The following is a 20,101-nucleotide window of genomic DNA, read 5'->3' on the forward strand; positions in this document are numbered from 1 at the left end:
ATATGGAAGCCTGGAACTGCCAATGTGGAGTAAACATTTTTGACTATGTACTAATAAATTATGCAATCTCATCAGCCTCTTAAAATTATTGCCTAAGTAATTTTTTCCCAAAAATTATTGTTTTTCCTAAATCATCTCCTCATGATGCAAATGGTTCAGTTGTTTGTTTCCTGAAAATCAGAAGAAAAAAAATGACTTAAGCATTTATTTTAAAAAGGTGTCCATATAATATAGTGTCACTACTATGCGGAAAAACACCTATGTCCATTTTTTTTATTATTATTATTATTTTAGGTTTTTGGGATGAAACTGGATGCAGACATCCCAAAAACATAAAAATAAAAATAATACAAGTAAAAATAATTAAATGAAAAAATGGAAACGTGTTTTTCACATAGCACGATGAAACTGAATGCAGACATCTCAAAAACATACAAATAAAAATAATAAAAGCACAAATAATTAAATGAAAAAAATTAAAATGTTTTTTACAGTACGATGAAACTGAATGCAGACATCCCAAAAACGTAAAAATAATTGAATTAAATGGGAAAAAAATGGAAGTGTTTTTCACATAGCAACGACGATATGTTACATATTACAAGAAATTGTACATAATGTGATGATCTTTTGTTATAGCCAGCATTTGCTATCCATTTACACACAACAGTCCCCCTAGGTGAAATATTATTAAATGTCCTTTATATGAAAGGGGTTTTCCCATAATGCATTTGTGGAGCGATGTCAGGACACATTTTCATGATATTTAATCACACAACACAAAGCAAAGCAAAATGTCATACCGAGATAGATATGAGCAATATTTTATCCTTTGACTACGTAGGTCACACGCACGCCATGTATCAAAATAACCTTCACTTTTCCAAAATGCTGTCAGAACAGTCCGTTACCACGAAGAAAGCCGTGTCGGACACGTAGCCCCCCAATCTCTCCAGTGCCGAGCGTGCGTCAGACTATTTGATTAATGCCGCGACTGGGAGCGAGATCTAATTGTGAAAACAGGATAAACACTTTCTCCGAGAAAGGAAACGGTGCAAATCGGAGCGCTCCCCTGAGTATTGTTGAAGGAAATTGGTTTAAGGATGAGACACAGACTCATGTGTCAATGTAGCGGCCTGTCATCCCTCTTCAACTCGACTGCGGCAGCCGCTTAGCATTCACATTTCCGCTGCATTCTGTACATGTGACACGGCTCTTTTGCTCGCATCGAGGCGGATCCTTCCGTGTGATTGGCGCTGATGACTTCAAGATATAAATCGCTTATGTCGAGGCAATGTGATGTCAAGCATTAAAAAACAAAAGTCCCACTTCAAGGAAGCAGTAAAAAGACATAGGAGACGATTGAATATGAAAAAGGTGCATCTTGGCCTATTTAAGTAGCTGCCACTGTGCATGTACAAATCCCAGTCCAATACAAGGATTTGCAAATCCTTCTCAACCTACAGTATATTCAATTCAGTAGACTACAAAAGCAAGATGAGAAGTGACAGGTGAGTGTCATGTTGGGTATAAAAGGAGCTCAAAACCCAAAAGGCTCAGCAGTCTAACAGTTAACAAAATGTCTCAAATACAACATTAAATGCCTGTGCTGTGGTCTGACGAGTCCATCTCTGTGTTATGTTCTGGATTGGATCCCAAAAGCGCACACACAAATAAGAGTTTTAACACTTTACTCGCATAACAAAAGGCGTGGAACTAACTTGACCAGAAACAACGAGAAGGCATTGAGGAAGAGAGGAGCAGGTGGACAGAGGAATAATCCGACAAAAAACACACATTTCTAAGACAGCTTATACAGACAGTGAATCGATCTAATTGGTTGTGTCTAGACATGTGGGTAACAGGACTGACATGGAATTTTCTGATTGGCTGTTGACTATATAAAGAGATGAAAGATTCCTGACATCACATAGGGTATTACCAGTTGAAACTAGATGCCGATTACATCAGTTCAAAACAGACACTTTTTTTCCCCCACTATTTATTTAGTTTGACTGCATTACAATTATGTATTTAATGTTATTTGACTGCATTGATCTTTCATTTTTTAGTTTGCAATACAATGACTGTGACCCCAGTGCAAAGGTCAACGGTAGCGTTTTTCCTCAGCTCTGTAGTGAGCCTTTGGACAGAATTACCGATCCACAGAAACAGCATTTTTGTTCTTTAAGCATTTGGTGTGATTCAGTGGAGGAGGAGAGTCACACTAGTGGCAATTATTTTCAGAGCTGGTGGCATTTTTTTCTGGATTACACACCATCCAGGCAGTTTGAAACAATAACCTGAGTTCCATCCATCCATTTTCTTGACCCCTCAGTGAAAGAAAATGTTTTCAGCGAGGCAACGGAATGTATGCACCTCAAGCTGGAGTTTACATTCTGGTCAAATTTAATCCATCTATCCATTTATATTGCTATTGTTATTATCCCGACGGGATACAACCTGCAACTGGTAAAAGGATTATTCGCCGAACTCGCCCTGAAAACGCAAACAGTCGAACATCCCCAGTGGCTTTAGCAGGTGAATGTGAAGCAATTTGAATGTCCCATTCCACACTGTTAATTACACTTTTTGCCAACACTGCAAAAATCGAATCCCCTGTGGAGGAAAGTTCCATTAAAGATGAAAAGTGGGCCAGTTTGTAAATACAACACGTGGAGGCCGCACTGTGGAATTCTGGACCTTGTAATTGTGACGCTTTCTTCTTCCGAGCCAGGCATAATTAATGTTGTCCCCAATTCCCACCTTCAGGGGACATCTGAAGTGGACTCCTTTATTGCCTCATGACAACTTGGGCAGGAAAATATATACATGAAACGCCTTACTATAATGGCCGTTTAAAAACATGTTTTTTTTTAAATAAAGCCTTACTATACATGATCATTAAAAAACAAAAACAAAAAAAAACACCTTACTATACATGTTTTTTTGTTTTTTTTTAAATAATTCCTTACTATACATGGTCATTTAAAAAAATAAATACCGGTAAATAAAAAACACCGTACTATCCATGTTTTTTTTTGTTTTTTTAAGTAAAGCCTTACTATATATGGTCATTTAAAAAAATAAATACATCAAAAAACGCCTTACTATAATACGTGCATCTATCCATTTTCTTGACCACTTATACCTCACAAGGGTCGTGGGGGGTGCTGGAGCCTATCTCAGCTGGCAGCAGGCGGGATACAGCCTGGACTGGTTGCCAGCCAATCGCAGGCCTTACTATACTTTTTTTTTTTTTTTTTTTTTTAAATAAAGCCTTACTATACAGGGTCATTTAAAAAAAAGAGTAAATAAAAAACACCTTACTATACACATTTTATTTTTATTTTTTTATAAGCCTTACTATATATGGTCGTTTAAGAAAAAATACCTTACTATACGTTTTTTTTTTTTTTTTTTTAATGCTTACTATACATCAGTGGTGTCAAAGTCTGGTCGTCGAGGGCCTAGTCCTGCATGTTTTAGAGGTTTCCCATGTTCAACACAACTGATTCATATTTAAGCTCATCAACCAAGCTCTGCAGGAGCCTGATAATTATCCTGATCATTGAATCAGGCGCGTTGGAATAGAGAAACCTTGAAAACACTCACCTTACATAGTACATGGTATACATGGCCGTTTTGAGAAAAGAACGCCTTATTAATACATGGTTGTTGTTTTTGTTGTTGTTTTTTAATAAAAGCTTTACTACTGCTAATGTGAAGGATAGGAGTTTTTTTGTCAAATCTGTTGGGCCTCCGGGGCCCCTGCTGGCTAAGGGGCCCCAAGTCATTGCCTGTCTTGCCTAATGGCAAACTGCGCCTCAGTCGACGGGTAGGAACGAAGCATGTGAGTATGTCTTGCTCTGCTTTTACAGCAACATGAGTCAAACGTATAGTTACATAAAATATTGTGCATTGACTGCTGTGAACAAGTGGACATGTTTGCTTTTTTTTTTTGGGATGAGCACATATCTGAAAGAAGCACTTGGCTCTGAAATGCAAATCAAACATCAGTTGTGCATGTTTGTGGGCCCGCTCCAAACTCCAGTAAATGGATGTCTCCCAAAAGTGTCCCGTCGCCTGGACTCGTGCATCTTTTACAGCGCTAATGATTTCTCCGATGACTACGAGTTCATTTGCACCCTGGCACCCGCGCAACTGCTCCGCCACGTCTTCTCACCAATCAGATTGAAAATAAACAACGCTCGGCCGCATTAAAGCTAGAAGCATTTGCATTTCGAGCATTTTCGGCCCATCTGCTTGTGTTTTTTTGGAAAGGACGGAGTGGAGTTGTAGTTAGCGCATCAAACTCTCTGCTGGTTATAAAGAGTCTGCACACCCACGTTCAAAATGATAAATTTTTGTGATAAAGAAACCCAAGATGAATTTAATATGACCTATAACTCAAATAATGAGGTTGCACAAGTGTGCACACCCTCTTACAACTGAGAAATAAAGTGTTCCAAATTTACCTATCACTTTCAAACTCATGTTAGTCAAGCCACACCCGCCTTTGATCAAACTAATAATAATAATAAATACATAAATAAAATTCAGCTGTTCTAGTAGGCTTTTCATGACACATTGTTTATAGCAGAAGATTGAAGGTTTTCCACTATGTAACACAGGAAGACAGACAAAAAAAGATCTCATAAACACGTGGTAAAAATGTGTTGGTCTCCAATAAAATGAAGGCTGGATATGTTTGGCACAAACACAACACTATTTATAAAAAAAACAAAAAAACAAAAAAAAAACACCATACCTACAGTGAAGCATGGTGTTGGCAGCTTCATACTTTTTATATGAACACTTCCAAATAGTCAGGAAAAAAAAGGAAAAAAATGGCAGGAAAAGCCTACTAGAATATCTGAACTTTTTTTGGGTTAAGCAGGCTCACTTTAAATGGTGACGTGTGTGCTGACTCTCATGCCTTTGAATAGGATTGGTTAATTCTGAATAAAGACAAATTAATCCCAGTTATAAAAGGGTGTGCAAACTTACGCAATCACAACATTTCAGTCATTTAACTTTTGCTCTTGAATTATTCTTTTTAATGATTTGACTTGCACGAGCTGTGTTAATAGTGAAAAAACTTTTGAAATGATTTATCTTGTCTGTTTTTTGGGGGATTTTGCAAAACGACGGCATTTCAATAGGGGTGTGCTGACTTTTTAAATTCACTATATGACTTCATTGTCAATGATATCGTAATGATTTTTGTGTGACTTGATATCTAAAAGCATTAATGGAACAACTGAACACATTCGCAAAGAGAACAAAAGTAGTGTATTCAAATTACTAAAAGAATGTTAATTGACAACATTTAAGCACATTTACCACCCACATATTTAGACATTTAAAAGCAAATAAAGAGTAGCTTTCTGAAATTATAAGACCATAGAGTGAAATTGATTTTAAAAAAGGATTAACTTGGACCTGACTGCTTATTTGCATGCAGCATAACAGCTACATGCTGCTTCACCATGTTTGGTTTGAAACCTTGTAGTCCATTGTGGCCTCTATATGTGCATGTATGTTTGAGGCTTACTATAGTGTACCCAATAGTCGAGAATTTACTTGAAATGCGTCTGTAAATCTGCGGACAACCGTCCTCGTGGAATAGCTTGTGTTCAACTTTGGCGGTTCTGTAAACCCAAACAGTGCTAAGTCAGCCTATCAGGGAAGTGACAGAAGTGTCAGACTCTCATTCTTAAAGGCTCACATCTCTCCCGCTTGATTCAGGGTTAATACTGTCAAAGCCTCTGTATTTCTGAGGTTAGCAATAGCTCAACATAGCTTAGCGTCGGAACCCCCCCCCCGCCCGCCTCTTCTACCTCAGGTCCATTAATTGTAATATAAGAGGGAGGGCTGAGAAAAGCTAACCTATGGATTAAAGTGTCACACTTGAGCACGGTGATTGATAAATCTTCATTTGGGTGAGGCGGCAGGGCAGACGCGAGAGCGGAAAGCGGCTCCTGTGCTTTTTTGCATTCCCATCGTCATTCAAATGGCTCATCCCGCCTGTTAGCTCTTCAAGGCCTTGGCAGATTTAGCTTTCTTGTTTCACATCACAGGAGCCCATCTACTTATTATCTGTCAAGTCTCAAGTGGTCTCTGGGGAGCAGCCATATTTACAGAGCCGCTGTGTTCAACGCGAGCGAGCGGGATGAGCAAGTTACAAACACGTGAGCTCAGCCGTATGCCACTCCAAACGCTTACAGTTGTGGCAAACGACCGTTTTTGCTTGTTGTTTTGAAATAACGGGAAATTTATATTGGCAGGATTTTTTTTTTTTTTCATTTTGTGATTGTTTTATTGTATTGAAGCTCACATTGAAAGTAGCCATTTTTAGCATAGACTAAGCAAATATTTGAAATATAGCCATATGGCATTTATGCTAATAGATATCGGTATCACGTTAATAGACTTTTATCTAGCTTTAAAAAAAAATAATCGCAGCTTGATACATTTCAAGCATACAAAGTCCTAAAAGGTTGTGTGAAGTTGACCTGTGATTAATGCAAGAGGTTCCTGATTTTTTATTTTTTTTTTATATTTATATAAACAAAATGTACATTTTACATAAATGTTACATTTTACCAACACAGTATTAAGTTAAAAATGTGAGGTCAAAAACAACTGCCTTTATTTAAAAAAACAAAAAACAAAACATATATACATACATATATATATATATATATATATATATATATATATATATATATATATATATATATATTATTATTATATATTATTATTATTAATTATTATTTAAACTTTACCCTTAAACACTAAAAATGCACTTCCAATAAAAAAAAAAAACAGTTGACATTTTTATGTTGAACAGTGTCATTGGCATCTGCTTAAAGTAACTAATTAAGTAACTTGTAATTATTACTTGTAAAATCACTAAGGTACTTTTAAAATCAAGTATTCAGTAAAGTAATTATGTTACCTTTTCAAGTTACTTGTCGCGACACTGCTAAGAGCATGGTGGCACTAAGCACATTACAGTGATTTATCACAAAAATATATTTAAAAAATAAACAAAACATTAAAAAAAAGAAAAAAAATCATTGACTTAACAGCAATATGCCGCCTGTAGGATTGTAAATACTTGGCGCTGCTAAACTGTGGGCTGCAACAAAGACATTCGGAGGACTCCATGGATTAAAACCTCCCGCGCAGCATATGTAATTTTATATAACAATAGCAATTCAAATGACCGCAGAGTGCATTTTATGGAAAAAGCGATTCAATAAGCCACTAGTGTTAGTCGTGTGTGTCGAATACAGTCGAGTGAACAGAAGTGAACAGCTGACACACACAAAACAGAAGTTGGCTCTGCTCATTGTTTTGCTACGCCGGCCACAAAGGCATCATAAATTCACCGGGAACAATCACAGGTGTGACAAGATCTCCCTCGACAGGCTCGTCTCCATTTGTCGCGCATGTACACTGTATATTGGGAGATTGCCAATACAAAGATATGACCAAAAAAAAAAAAAAGGCGGTGGGTAGTGAACAAATAATGCAGGTCTTAACCCTGATAAAAATCAAAGCAATGTTTACAAATGCAGTCGGAACGGATTCCAACTAAAAATATATGGAATCATTTCTCCTACAGGAAAACGGTGAAACTCAGGACAAAAACTGTATGTGCAATATTTTGACCCCATAAAGCCTGAACCATGAAATATATGAGAGAAAATTCCGATTCTTTGTGAATAGAGTATTTATTGATGCTTTTGAACAAACAAAAATGTTTTGTTTTTTTTTAAATACACTTCCTCCGCATATGACTTGATTTGTGCTATGTTTGATACATCCGGTCACAATGCTTTAAATTCATACGTTTGTAACTGTCAAAAATATAATAATAATAATAATAATAAACCGACATATCAAACATATTAATATTTCCAAAAAAAGAACATTTCCCACTATTAATAAGTATCGGTGTCTCTCAAAGCCATTAGCTGGGAGATACTGCCCTCTAATGGATTATCCGTGCAATGCATGTGTCAGATAATATACGTCAGGGTTTTAATGGGGGAAAAAAATATTATACTCATGAAATAGAAGGATCAAAATAGATACTTAATATGATACGTTTGGCGTTACAGAGTTAATTAAGAGTTTTAATATTCTTTACTGACTGCCACTTAAGTAAATATAACCACTGTAAACCAATGTGAAATATTATACAAAATGTACCAGTACATACAATATCCAAAAGGCTTGACCTTTTAGCCAGCTAGCCAAACTTTATTTCCGTGATTTAGTGAAAGAAATCAAAATAAATAACTATAATGGAGCATTTTCAAAAAATAAAAACTAACAAACCTGCTCTAAAAACTAATTGAAGCAACAAAAGTAAAAAAAAAAAAAAAAAACTATAATAAAAACTCCAAACCTACTACCCTGGTCCTCGGATTATGACGAAGGGTGCAAAGAAAAAAAAAGAAAAAATCTGTGATGCTTATAATTCAAACTACAATGGATATTATTACTCAAGATTTATCTCCTATGCGGACTCATTAGTAACAAGTAGATGAAGCACTGCATTACATTTTAAATCAAGCAGATGAACACAAGTCGGATTGAATGGACCATTTTGGGAATCTAGTCCTGCACATTAATGCAGACTAGAAGCTGAAATAGCACTCCGACATGCACGCAGCATGCTAATTAAGTCAGCCTTAACGCCAACACATACCGATTCTCTTCATGTACAAGACCCTTAAAGATGTCAGGGTCTGGATTAGTTTGAAAATCATTTGACATGAATGGCATGCTCCAACAAAATTGTCGGATTAGAAGGGCTGCTTTAAATCATTCCAACTCAGACGTGCAATCAGGCAGCTCTTGCTTGATTATCACCAGAGTTGTCTGATTGTTGATATTCAGTGGAAACTTTGAGTGCAGGTAACATGTGGAAAAAAAGCAGAGACTTGAGTGAGGCAAAGCTGAGATGAAAGAAGCAGGATGTGACAAATCTGGAAGAAGAAAAAAACAAGACTGTCAGTGCACAGGGAGTAACACACAAATGACAAACAAAATGGAGGAAAATACTTATCTAACCCAGTGCTGCAGATGTGTTCCTCGCTGTTCCACCTTCTCTCCAGGACCTGCGTGCACTCATGGCTGACAACAAGGCGCTCTAAAGTGGCCGTGTCAGCTCAAAGCTCTGTTCCAAAGTTTGATTTATTTATTTTTTGTCTTGTTCCATCATTTTTTGCATGATGTGTGCAGACTTATGGGCAACAATGAGGCACTCTAAAGCGCCCACACCCGCATGAAGTTCCCCCCTTTGGGCTTGTGCCTCATCATCGTGATGTGCGCACACTTATGGATGACAATGAGGCGCTCTACCTTAAAATCCTGAGCCACATGCTGGCTAAAGCTGTTCCAGGTAAGCGCTTCATTCAACAAACCATCCGTTTTGTTTTTTTTGTTTTTTGAAGAGCAAACAGATTTGTATTTTGTCCTTTGCAAAAATGTCCTCCAAGCAGCCATCTCCTACTTGTTGCTCAACAGCGGGCCTCAAGAGATGCTGCGACCAATCATGACCAGCGACCCTCTTTATGTGGAAGATCTCAGGTAGGTGGAGTAGTTTTACGCACCACTAAAAGATGAACAATGCTTTTATCATCAGTCTTCTGTTTGCAATTATGAAATTGTTTTGTGCGCTCTACTTTATCTTCCTTCAAACTACTAGGAGTCATTACTGGTAAAGAAATATTTTTACTTCAAGGGCGCATTGCAGCTTAACATTTTACAACACAATTTATCAAGAAAGCACAATGAAGCCAGGAATCAATTGAGGGTAGCAAACATTTTAGGGAGGATGGTTTTATTCAGTTTATCCAAACAGAACAGGTACATGAATTCAATATAGTATGTGGATACTAACAGGTCAGCTATGAAAAAGAAGAAGGGGGGGGGGGGGAAGCAATGCACAGCAAAGTTGTTTACTTATATCTATTCCAAAAATCAAATACAGCAAAACATAAACCAAGGGGAGAATCAAAAACTGAGATTGGTTGTGCATGAAAGGAAAAAAAAAAAGCTTCAAGTGAGCTCATACATGCCCATCCGGGATTAGTTCACTGATGCCAAACGGGCAAGCAAAAAAAAAAAAAAAAAAGCCTCACAATCAATGCCATCATAAAGTTGTTACATCTTTAACTTAAAGCTTTAACAAATTGTGAGATGCTTCCGAGTTTCACAAAGATGGCTCACCATTTCGAATCTGGACCAGCGTTCACACTTTTAACACAAGAAAATAGCAAACAAGTCATATACGGTGAAGAAACCTGCCCTTTTCTTTCCATGCTTTCCTCCCAGACTGAGTGGAGCAAAAGTATTGATACCTCAATTTGGACCCATTCTCTCAACTCAGGTTGGTCTCATTGACAGAAAATGAAGCTCGGCGGAGAACCGGCGTACTTCACTGATTGTTTGGGCCACACTGGCTTTTAGAAGACTTTTGCGTCGATAAGTCTCAAATGCTCAGAGCTGAACTGAAGGGGGCGGAGTCGTTTGGCTTAAATGGAGCAAAGTAAATGGAGCAAAGTACACGTGTCGGCTACGTGGCCAATAATGGGAGGAAAACAACAAAATGTACAAAATGTGTCATGTAGTGTGAGCAGGTACAAATATATAGAACTAACTTTGGCTTGGTCTCGTTGGGCCATGACCCATTCAAATCTCACATTCGAAACTATTATTGCTCCGGTTGAAATAAGGCCATCGGGAGATTGCATAGTTGAAACTATCATCAAATTAGGGGGGGGACACCAGAGGACCTCAGCATGGTAAGAACACAACCGAAATCTTGTGGAATTAGGTCAGAACAAACAAATGTGAAAAAACCAAAACAAAACACCTTTGTCCAATTGATTGATCCCTTACTATTTTCCACACAAGACAGTGTACAGCAGTCTTCTGGAATTGAGATGAGGCACATATACACCTATGGAAAGATTACAATTTAAAAAAAAAAAAAAAAAGAATGTTAAAAGCTCTTGAATAAAATGCCAAGCCGGATCTCTATACATAAAGGAAAACGGAAGAAGCTCTAAATACTATCCATGGCTTTAAACTCGCTGAGAGCCTGCACGGGGTTGACGTGCTTCTTGTGCGAGGATCGCTTGACCCGGTTGGTTTGGCCGTCGTCTTGCTTCTCCCGCTTCACCAGCGGCTTCTTCTCGGGCGCCTTCATCCGCCAGGAAATGGCCGGCATGTTCAGGGCCTCCATGCCTTTGTTCTTCTGGTACTTGGTGGAGGCCACGTAGGACGCCTTCACGGTGGACACCACCGTGTTCATCAGATTCTTCGCCGCCTGGATGAGGGACATGGCGCTGTCCAACTGTTCATGTGAGAGAGGAAAAACTTGGTTACACTCATCTGAGATGTTGCAAAACAAAGGCTTCATTGTTTGGAGCCTCGAATCGACAACCTTTCCACGTTTTGACATACAAAAACATATGTGAGAATAGGAAAAAAGGTCAGACTCATTTAAGCACAACAATTTAAAAGCCTTCGAGACGTTGGTGACACTTTATGCTAAGTGTTCAAAGTGCAGGCGCCTGTCACAGCCTTGCTGAAAGGGGGAAAAGGGATTCATTATTTCATGCGCAGAGGCTGGCTATTAAAATCAGGTTGAATGGCAAGTGGCTAATTAATGCTTTAACAAGCCTGTAAACATTGCTCATCTTGGAAACAGTGCACGCGTGGAGCCAATGTCTGTTTCTATCAAACAAAGCTATTACCTTTCTTATTAGTCAATACAAAGTAGCAGTAATTCAACAAAAGCATATGCAAATAATACATTAGTTCAAGTGGAAAATTATGGAAAAAATACAACAACTTATTACAATGTGCCCATGTAATTAAATGTAAGTGCAGTGAAATCTTCAAAGTTTCCATTATGTGTGATGTAAGGTCCAAAAATATTGTAAATCTCAATTTCAGACAAGCTAGTATATTGTTACGCCTATTATTATCGCTGGGGGAGGAAAAAAAAAAAAAAAAAAAAAAGTCAACCAAGACCACCACAAAAATATACCAACATACAATTTTTGCCCCAAGGCTATTTGCTGGTACCACAGTAAGGACATATAAAGGCCACATAAACCTACTACGTTTAAAAATAGAAAATAAAAGAAAAAACATTGAATTGATTTTCCTTTGAGCCTAATAGATTCATAAAACCATGAGTCAATTATTTTTTATCTTTTTCCCCATAAATTCTACAGATTACACACTACACAACAAAATAAGGTGATGTGTTTTTTTTTTGTAACCATCTTTTATCTCCACTTATGACAGAGTTGTTAAAATGTTAGTGAAAGTAGAGTCTGTAGAGTCAAAACGGGTTATCGTTCAATCTGGACCAGATGAACTGATATGTTATGGGAAGTGTCGTTTCGAACCGCGACTTCCAGAAAGTATCTGATGTTTTGTATTCATTGCCACGTTACTGATTTCATGTGACAGGAGCTGAAGCGCTCTCAACCTGCGGTTTTGTTTGCATGTGCGCCGCGGCAACACGAGCGCACGAGATGAGTGGCATTTGAAAAGCTCTTTTACGCAACGGTTTGAAATCTTTTGCCGTCGTCTTCCTCCTTTCCCCAGGATTCAGCCGGTTTACCTTTGAGACGTTCCGCACTCGACGCGGCTCTCCTCGCAGGAGTTGTCAAAACATTTCACCGACAGTTAGGCTTATTTCATGTCATTTAACATCCGTTTTTAACTGCTCCGCAACTCTTCGGGTACTTTGGTGGCTGAGCACATTGAAGAGCGTAAATTATGGATGGCTCCCTGGTGTCCGCCATTCAAATGACTGTGAACTTACCCCCGAGACGACCAGCTCTCCTCCCAGATTCTGAACCTCAGCCTTGACTTTGCTGCAGATGTTGAGCTGGTGGCAGTACAAAGCGATACGCTGCAGGTAGGCGAGCAGGTCCTGCTTACAGGTCGAGTCCGGGCACTGCAAGAGACATAAAGTCTTGTTAGCAAATGCTACCTTCGTTTGGATGAAAGAGTTGATTGCTTGCATTTTTACAGCATGTGGGAGGTTGCAATGAATTAAATTTGTCACTTCAACCATTTTCTAGCACTTCTCAAGCTTGCTATTTATGTTATTCTACAGATGCCACACTTTGAAGATGACTTGGTGGCGGCATAACAGGTAAGATAGACACATCGGGAACACGCTTGGAGCCAAAATGATAATCGCAAAACACCCACAGGAATAATTCATTCAACAGAATGCAAATATTACTATGGGCGGGGTTGGCTTTCCGTCAGTATTGTTTATCCGCGTTCATCACTTCCTCTTTTAGCCCCAACAGCGATACAACATGTCGAATTTGCTGGAAACGCCCCAACGTATTCCAACTCGATCTGACTTTACAACAGTAATTTCTACACTGATCAGACGCCGCATGCCCAACGCTGTCCGGCTCCCGACGTCGAGCTGGTGTATCGAGGCCTTTAAATGGATTTGAATACAAAAAGACTATTTAAAATGTGTCACTGTGGACTCGGCTTCCGTTCGAACCAGTCAGCAGAAACGCCGAAATGCCCGGCAGCCTGGCCCCTCTCCACCCTGCAGGCCCCAGAGGCTACCTGCTTGATCCAGCCGGCATATCTGCATAATCTCACAGATGAAGCCATGCACGTCGAAGTACACACAGTGAAACCGCAAATGGCTCATTAAATCAATGGTTCCTTTGATCGCTCCGCTGTTACATGGCTAACTGCGGCAATTCGACATAACACTTCATTAAAAAAAAAAAGCCTGTCTCACTTTTTAAAGGGAATTAGAGCAATGGTGTGAGTGCGCTCAGGTGTCCTGCAAGTTTTCGTTTACAACTGAAATGCTTTGTGTACAGACTGCAAGTGAAATTGTGTGGCAAAGCTTTTTAGAACAATTGTTAAAAAAACAGAGATGTTAATCTGTTACTCTAAGAGTGACATATTTTGAGGTAACGTCTGTTCATTAAAAGTTTGTGGGCTTTGTTTAAAAAAAAACAAGATATTGATTAAAATATAACATTTTCATAACAATTGCAAGATGTGATGGCTTGAAATTTGTTAATTGGTATTGAGTACCAGGTATCGAACCTTCTAGTGTGACGTCATGTTTGTCGCCCATGCTGGAGGACAGGTCGCCAACCCGAGTGAATGAGAAATCAGTGAGTGAGACGTAGAAAATAGGTAAAAAAAAATAAATAAAATACGCGACTAATGCAATGACAAACTTTTGTGCGGCCTACGGTTGTTCTAATCGGGCAAACAGATAGGAAATTGTTTTTTCGGCTACCAGCAGTGATTTTAAACCAGGGGAAAAGTTTATTAAAAAAATGAAAAAATGTGGGACATATTTTCAGCAATCAGACACACAAAACAGGTTCACAGGTACCCAATGTTGGAATATTCAACCCTTATGTATAATTAGAAGTTTTTCCCACATTGATTTAATATCAGAACATTTTTCATGGGTCTTACAAACATTTTCACATAATCATAACACTATCAAAGTTTACTTGCCAACTTCAGGTAGTGAATTTATTTCTTTTTAAAAATCGCCGTATTCGTTTACAGTTAGCAAGCTAAAATAGCTTCACCTCGACGTACAGCAAGACGAGTTTATCCGGACACAAACGATTTAGTGAATGCCGTTTTACACCAGTAACCCGTGTCAATTTATTATTTTAAATCCCTTCATGCTAACTGTCGAGCAAAAAAAAAAAGAAAGTGGTCCAATGAATATGCGCAATATGAATTACATGTATAACGGAAGATATGGTGTTCCGCAGGGTTCAATTCTGGGGCCTCTGCTGTTTTCATTGTATCAGCTGCCTGTGGGTTCCATCATGAAGAAAGCAGCAGTGGTTTTAAAGTGCTCTATAAATACAAAAAGACTTGAGTGATGGGAGTCGGCATCCTAACTGCGTGATTTGAAATGCCAAGTTGAGCACAAGAGTAAAACTAAAAGGAACACTTCCTTAAAGCTGCATGGAGATGGGGAATACAAGACTTTCTAAATTCAAGGTGAAAAAGGCTACGCTCCCTGTTCATTTTGTTCACCCATTAACACTATGTATGGCTTGGATTTGAAAAAAATACATTTTTTTTCCAATAACAATGGGTTCGATGAATATGCATAGGAAAATGGTGGGGTTCTAGTCAAAAAATGCACTTATTGCCAAAAGATGCAAGGATCAAAGTGCAATATTACCATTATTTTGAGTGTCATGTTGAGCAAGCCAATTTAAAACATCAGACCCCAACTGTATATTCCTTGATTGAGCTCCCTATAGATGCCCCGGTGACATTATGAATGAAATGGGCTGAATCTCTTTCATCATCACTATCCATCCCTGATTAATTGAAATATGGGCCAAGCGGAGAGGAGGGATATGCAATAGTTGGCGTTCCATTAAAGACAAGTATAAAAGAAGATGAAGGGCGAGCGCGCTGCAGGGGATGATCATCTTCCAGATGAGGACTAATACATAGAAGGTAGGGGGAAGAAAATGGGAACGAGAAAAGGTTAAAAAGCAGGGCAGAAGCAAAAACATCAAACTGAAAACAAGCAGTTGGAGAAAGCATGCGGATGAAGAGTGAGCCAGAGGGGAAAGCGTATGGAGAAGTAAATAAGAGCGATATCCAACTGGGGAGAAGGGAAACAGGAGGATTCAAATGCAGCTTTGCACGAATACCGAGTGTGTGTCTATTTCCTTGCATGTGTGTGCGTGCGCACACGCACGCCCGCCAAGACCTGCAATGAGGCTGAATGCAGCAGCCATGCTAATAAGGGCTGGGGGAAGAATTCAGACGGCTGAGAGCAGAGCGCTGTGAAAGCATCACTTGTGCTCGTGCTCGGCTCAGCTGCCGGCTTCACTCTGCGAGGCTCCCCGCACGCTGACAAGTGCATACAGAAGTTGCGCACAAGCGACAAGATCCCCCAAGATTGTTTGGATAATGCACATTCAAGGCTGCTGCGCTTACCTGCGAAGGGATTCGCGGGCTGCGGTTAGCATTTTCCACTGCATTGACTGTAAAACTGTTTCGATGGACTTGCGTCATCACATCATCCTAAGGAATTGCTGTTTTTTGTGCTCAGTTTTGGGGATGGATATAAATTCTTAATTGAAACTAGTTCAGCTAAAGTTAAGATGTTCTAATTGGTTTTCATAGCATCCATAACGGAGGGATTTCATCGATCAATTTCATCGACCAAAATGGCTCCGAAAAAATATCCGATACCACCGACTGCCTGATGATCTGGTCATGAAGTCACGAAGAAGAGCTCAGGCCATGTAGGTGACTTGTTGCAGCACAGCCGCGTTGGTCAAGGCCCTCCACCCTGGATGCCAGCTGGTTGACCCTGCCCGTAGCATATCAATATAATCGCAAAGATTAAACCATGCAAGCCTAAAAACATGCCACACTGATTTGTACGGTAAAATTGCAACTGGCTTATTAAATCAATGGTTCCTTTGATTGCTGCGATTATGGAATTTGATAACCATGGCACTGAGAGCAAAAAAAAAAAAGAACCTGCCACTGACTCCCCCCCCCCCCAAAAAAAAAAAAAAAAAAAAAAAAAAAAGTTAGAATCGATTAATGACTAATTGGATTCATTTTATTCATTTTTGCATTAAAGTGTATTACAAAAGTATTTTCCCTGATTACCGTTTATCAGTGATTGGTGTTTATTTCGTAATTCGTATCCATATGGTGAGTAAAAAATAAATAAAAAATAAAAATAAAAAATAAAAATAAAAAAGGGGGGGGGGGGGGTGCATTGATGTACTATGTTACCGAGTGGGTCATTGTTTTCTAAAGTAAAAGCAGATGTTCAGAAATGGCTGATTTTGATTAAACACAGAAGATAAGTTTTTCATGAAGGACTACAGAAATCAGTTAACAATTTTTGTCGATATGCTGAAATCAGAGGATTTGGACAATTGTAAATTTAATCCCAAACGAATTCTGTGATCAGCCTTTTACCAAATGTCAAAAACGTTTGCATGATCCACTAACAGCAAGTCCACCACTTGAGATGTTTTCACAAGCTCAAATACAAGTATATTGTAGCCATTAAGCCATTTACGTTTTATGCTCATGTGGTAATTGAAGAGCTAGATTTTTTTTTTTGGAGGTGGTACTTTGTGTTAAAAGTTTGAAAACTACTGTTGTAACAGTACAACGACAGCCAATGTCGAGCTCATGTAAAAAGACTGACAAAGCAGCATGTTGAACAAAAGGATTCACTGTTCCACACGCTAGCGAATGTCCATGATATAAATGATGATCAGGAAGGTCAGGTCCAATCACTGGTAATGCCACGCCGCTTTGCGGAATTCTATTACACGCCGCAGAGAGAGAGGCAGCGCTGCTGACCTTTAAGAAGCTTCACCCAGAGGAAATGCCAATTTCCAATATGTACTGACACAGCAGCATTCTAATGAGCCGCTGCCAACAACCTGTTGTTGAGTGCCACAGAAAGTGAACCAGCCGAAGGGTTTTCGGTTTCCGGTTGGATTTGTTCAAAAGCTCTTTGTGTGTATCAAAGTCAAGATTGTTATGGTCTATTCTATGACAGCAATCATTTCCAAAAACAAGTAATATCGATTAACTACTGCTTGGCTAAGCTGATTACACTAGTCCTGGGCATGTATAGTGGCAATGGGACACGCCAACAATAGAAGAATATAGTATATATCGTTATCGTATCGATGTCTACATATGAACTTTCAAGATATTAATATATAAATTTAAAACAATAGCTCTGGAAGCTTTTTGTGCAAAGAGTTTGTTGCATTCCACTTTGTTTGCAGGGAGAACGCTGAGTGACGTTTGATGTGGAACAATTTATTTTGTTGGGAATTAAAATCATTCTGCACCTTCAAAGCAGCTTCTGGACAGACAATCATTTGGCTGTGTGATGACATGTTGACAGGCTCATATTTCTCAACAAGGGTTGTTGAGTTGTGTATTTGAATATGAAGAGGTATAGCCTGAGGGTAATTTGAAATTACAAGCAACCACCCCCCGTCATTGAAACATCTCACTTCTTTGCAAAATAGTTTTTTTTTTTCTTCCCCCCCTAAATTTCATATCCATTTTCAAATGCCGACTGATTTATTTCATTTCACAGTACTACATTTACACATCAAGTAGCTTTATGGGCAAAATAATTGCTTCTATTGATAGTTTGCAGCCTGTTGAAGGATCAGTGGAAGGGGGAGAGAAGAAAAAAAACAAAAACAAAAAACAAAAAACAAAAAAACATCCAAAAAGAATATTAGAACACCTTTCAAAACAATCAATTGCACATTGATGAATGTCTCAACCAACGAATTAGGTGAGCTCTTAGTTGGACTCAACTCTTATTGTCTGAAAGATGACCCTTGAACTGCCGAGCTGAGAATTTATGAGGCTCACTGGGTGATTTTGCTTCTCCAATGCAGTAGGTAATTTACAACCCTGCCTGCTGCTGTTGAGCGTCTCAAGCCGGAGCCAGGATTAGAGTCTGTCCAGCGACATAGCCCATGGATCACGGGTAATCTCCACTGATTGAATGCAAATTAGAAAACTAAAGTCAGCATACATTGCGAGGACAAAAACACAAGTATGTCCATATACATATTTAAGTGACAAAGAGGCAAGAAACAGACATTTGATGATGATTAGAAATCTCAATTACACCGTATTATTTAATTTACCAGCAGACTTTGATGGAATTCCAAGATGCCCTGCATAGGAAGGTCATACATTCTTAATAAGCTGCAGTGCAGACCCTACACACGCCACTGACCTAAATCCTACCGTCTCACTTCTTTCCACTCTAATCAGGCTCCATTACACATTTTGCTTCTCAAAAACACCAAAAATTCCCCCGCACGTCTCTGATCACTGCAAGCACATGAAGAAATACAGCGCAACAAAGTCTTGTGAAGGAGAATGAGGGGTGAGATACTGTGCCATCAATGTGGGACCATCTGCTGACGTTTTATATGAGGAGTAAAATCTCATCGGCCCTCCACGCCAGAAGCAGCAAGTGCATGTGAATAATATGCCGAGGTTAATGAGCATTGCCTTTGCTCTGCTGTCAGTATGTATGCATCTTAGTGGCGATTCACTTAACTCTTGCTGCTGGAGTATGCAGACATCATACACGGGGTGTCTTTTGCTATGAGCAGGCCTGCGGCGTCGCCATGCTTTGTTGGAGAAATGTCCTAAATATACGTACACTGTGAGTAAATGCATGCAATTTAGAAAGCGCCACCTGGCAATTATACTGCTAATTAAAAGGGCAAAGCACACTTAATGGATTCATCTCTCAGGAGGGATGTTCCTCTCTCCACAGAAACGCACCGTCCACTCGCTCTACCTTCCAAATCGCTCTTTCTTGCATATTATGCCGAAATATGACGGGCTGTGTTATGAGTGAGTGTCACGTAGTTATTTGAGCTTTGAAAGCTAGATGGGCTCCGTGCCCGAGGGTGCTCTGCACCAAGTGGTTACATTTGTTCAAACAACATTCTGAAAAGCACCAATTGCCTTCATGTACCGGTAAATGTACGTTAAATAGCGGGAAATAAAAAGAAAATAGTAGATTGCTGGGAGAATAAACTAGCCACTCGAGTCTAATACATGAGATTGACAGATATGTGCACACTCACACATCTGTTTTCTGTAGGGGATAGCACTGTTTTCACTAACGTAAATAAGCATCTTCAAAACGGTGTCAGTGAGGCATAAAGAGAACACACAGGAACCGCAGCTCTTTTAAAATTAAGTGGAAAAACTGGTAAGACTGACACTGCAATTGATGTGGGCCAGTAAATATGGATTTAGGAGCACTTCAGGAAAGTTTAGATGAGAATGACTAAAGTAAAAAGTTAAGTGATCCCCACTCATACGTACGGCAGTAAAGGTGGGGAAGGCCAATATGTTAAGAAAAATTTTAATGGCCACTACCACATAAAACACTAATGGTTTAGAAAAAGTACCTGATAAAGAATTTAAACTTCAGATCGACATTTTCTACCATTATGATTTCAGT

At 39.1% G+C, this 20,101-nt stretch overlaps 1 protein-coding gene and 1 long non-coding RNA gene across 4 annotated transcripts in view; one reads left to right on the top strand and one right to left on the bottom strand.

Moving 5' to 3' along the window:
- The window catches only part of LOC144026359 (uncharacterized), a 255,125-nt gene extending 240,941 nt beyond the window's left edge, over positions 1-14,184 (top strand). For both annotated transcript variants that reach the window (XR_013285114.1, XR_013285115.1), the window contains 4 exons: positions 9,265-9,424; positions 9,525-9,612; positions 13,169-13,207; positions 13,362-14,184. This is a non-coding gene — a long non-coding RNA (uncharacterized LOC144026359). The remainder of the gene's footprint in view (positions 1-9,264; positions 9,425-9,524; positions 9,613-13,168; positions 13,208-13,361) is intronic.
- ctnna1 (catenin (cadherin-associated protein), alpha 1) overlaps positions 9,833-20,101 on the bottom strand; it is a 43,057-nt gene continuing 32,788 nt past the window's right edge. For both annotated transcript variants that reach the window (XM_077532998.1, XM_077532999.1), the window contains exons 17-18: positions 12,872-13,006; positions 9,833-11,383 (exon numbers count right to left, since the gene is read on the bottom strand). In XM_077532998.1, the coding sequence (XP_077389124.1) occupies positions 11,093-11,383; positions 12,872-13,006 (426 nt within the window). In that variant the 3' untranslated portion in view covers positions 9,833-11,092. The remainder of the gene's footprint in view (positions 11,384-12,871; positions 13,007-20,101) is intronic.

Source organism: Festucalex cinctus, chromosome 9 (genome assembly GCF_051991245.1).
Source record: "Festucalex cinctus isolate MCC-2025b chromosome 9, RoL_Fcin_1.0, whole genome shotgun sequence".
NCBI lineage: Eukaryota > Metazoa > Chordata > Actinopteri > Syngnathiformes > Syngnathidae > Festucalex > Festucalex cinctus.